This window comes from Seriola dumerili, unplaced genomic scaffold, assembly GCF_002260705.1.
Source record: "Seriola dumerili isolate Sdu_G_001 unplaced genomic scaffold, Sdu_1.0 BDQW01025114.1, whole genome shotgun sequence".
NCBI lineage: Eukaryota > Metazoa > Chordata > Actinopteri > Carangiformes > Carangidae > Seriola > Seriola dumerili.
In genome coordinates this window covers 1-1,143 of record NW_019199369.1, presented here as the reverse complement: position 1 = coordinate 1,143, position 1,143 = coordinate 1, and the positions used below count along the sequence as shown (strand labels likewise).

The window sequence follows — 1,143 nt, the reverse complement described above, 5'->3', positions numbered from 1 at the left end:
TGATGACCATTTAGGACACCTTTGTATTAACCATGAAAACAAAATGTAACTCTGAGCGATCTGTGAGTCACTGGATGACAATGTTCTTAACTTACTAGAGCTGCACAACATGTTAAACTCATTGTGGTTGTTTTGGGAGATGTTGTGATTTCAGTTGAAATGATCTTTTGTTTTATTGATTTTCTCTGAAAATATAAAGATGTGATTTTTGTTGGTTCTTGTACTAAACAAACACGTTCCTTTGTGTGGAGAATATGATCAATAGACTGAGCAGTTCTGTAGCTCCACAACACTGGTGCTAACAATGCTAATGCTAACAATGTGGCATATATATTGAGATCAGTTGTGCAGCTCTAATATTTGCTATTTGTTCTAGTCTTATAGTTTTAGAGGTAACGGCTGTCTACAAACCTCCACACCTTTACTGTCATTGTGTTAGTCATGTGTAACTACTGTCTGATCTGTGTGGCTTCTCGTTGTGTGAACAGAACACCCGTGAGACGGCCCAGGCCATCAAGGGCATGCACATCCGCAAGGCCAACAAGTACCTGAGGGACGTGGTCGTCAAGCACCAGTGTGTCCCCTTCCGTCGCTACAACGGCGGCGTGGGCAGGTGTGCCCAGGTGAGTTCTGAGCGAACACCTGTGCAGCGTGGAGTCTGTAGAAGCTGCAGGGATGACTCTCTTAGGACACCTTTGGATTCAAGATGAAAATACTCTGTTGAAACTGAGCAGCTTCTTTAAATCAGCCTGTTGTGGCGGAGGAGGGAACGTTTCTTCTAACCAGGTTTGATGTTTTCAGGCCAAACAGTTCGGCTGGACTCAGGGTCGCTGGCCCAAGAAGAGCGCCGAGTTCCTCCTGCACATGCTCAAGAACGCCGAGAGCAACGCTGAGCTCAAGGTACGTTCACTGACGCTGCGTTCATCGATTCTTACAGAGCTCAGACTCACGACTGACTCCTGCTTAATTAGATGATAAATCACAGATGAGATAGAATTAAAATTAGTCTGAACCAAAACAAACCTTTCATTTTGATTTTGTCAGATGTGACAGATTTGTGGCCTCACATCACATGTGTGGTGGATGACGCTCTGCTGCTGCGTGCTAACACTGAAAACGATCTGCAGGAAGAAACAGATTAAA

General features: G+C 44.4%; 1 protein-coding gene across 1 annotated transcript; it reads left to right on the top strand.

Moving 5' to 3' along the window:
* Positions 1–455: 455 nt before the first annotated feature.
* Positions 456–900, top strand: LOC111240230 (60S ribosomal protein L17-like; the record flags this gene model as incomplete). Its single annotated transcript, XM_022770195.1, has 2 exons — positions 456–623; positions 802–900. Coding segments are annotated over 2 exons (267 nt in total), but the record flags the coding sequence as incomplete, so codon positions are not given.
* Between the last annotated feature and the right edge of the window lie 243 nt (positions 901–1,143).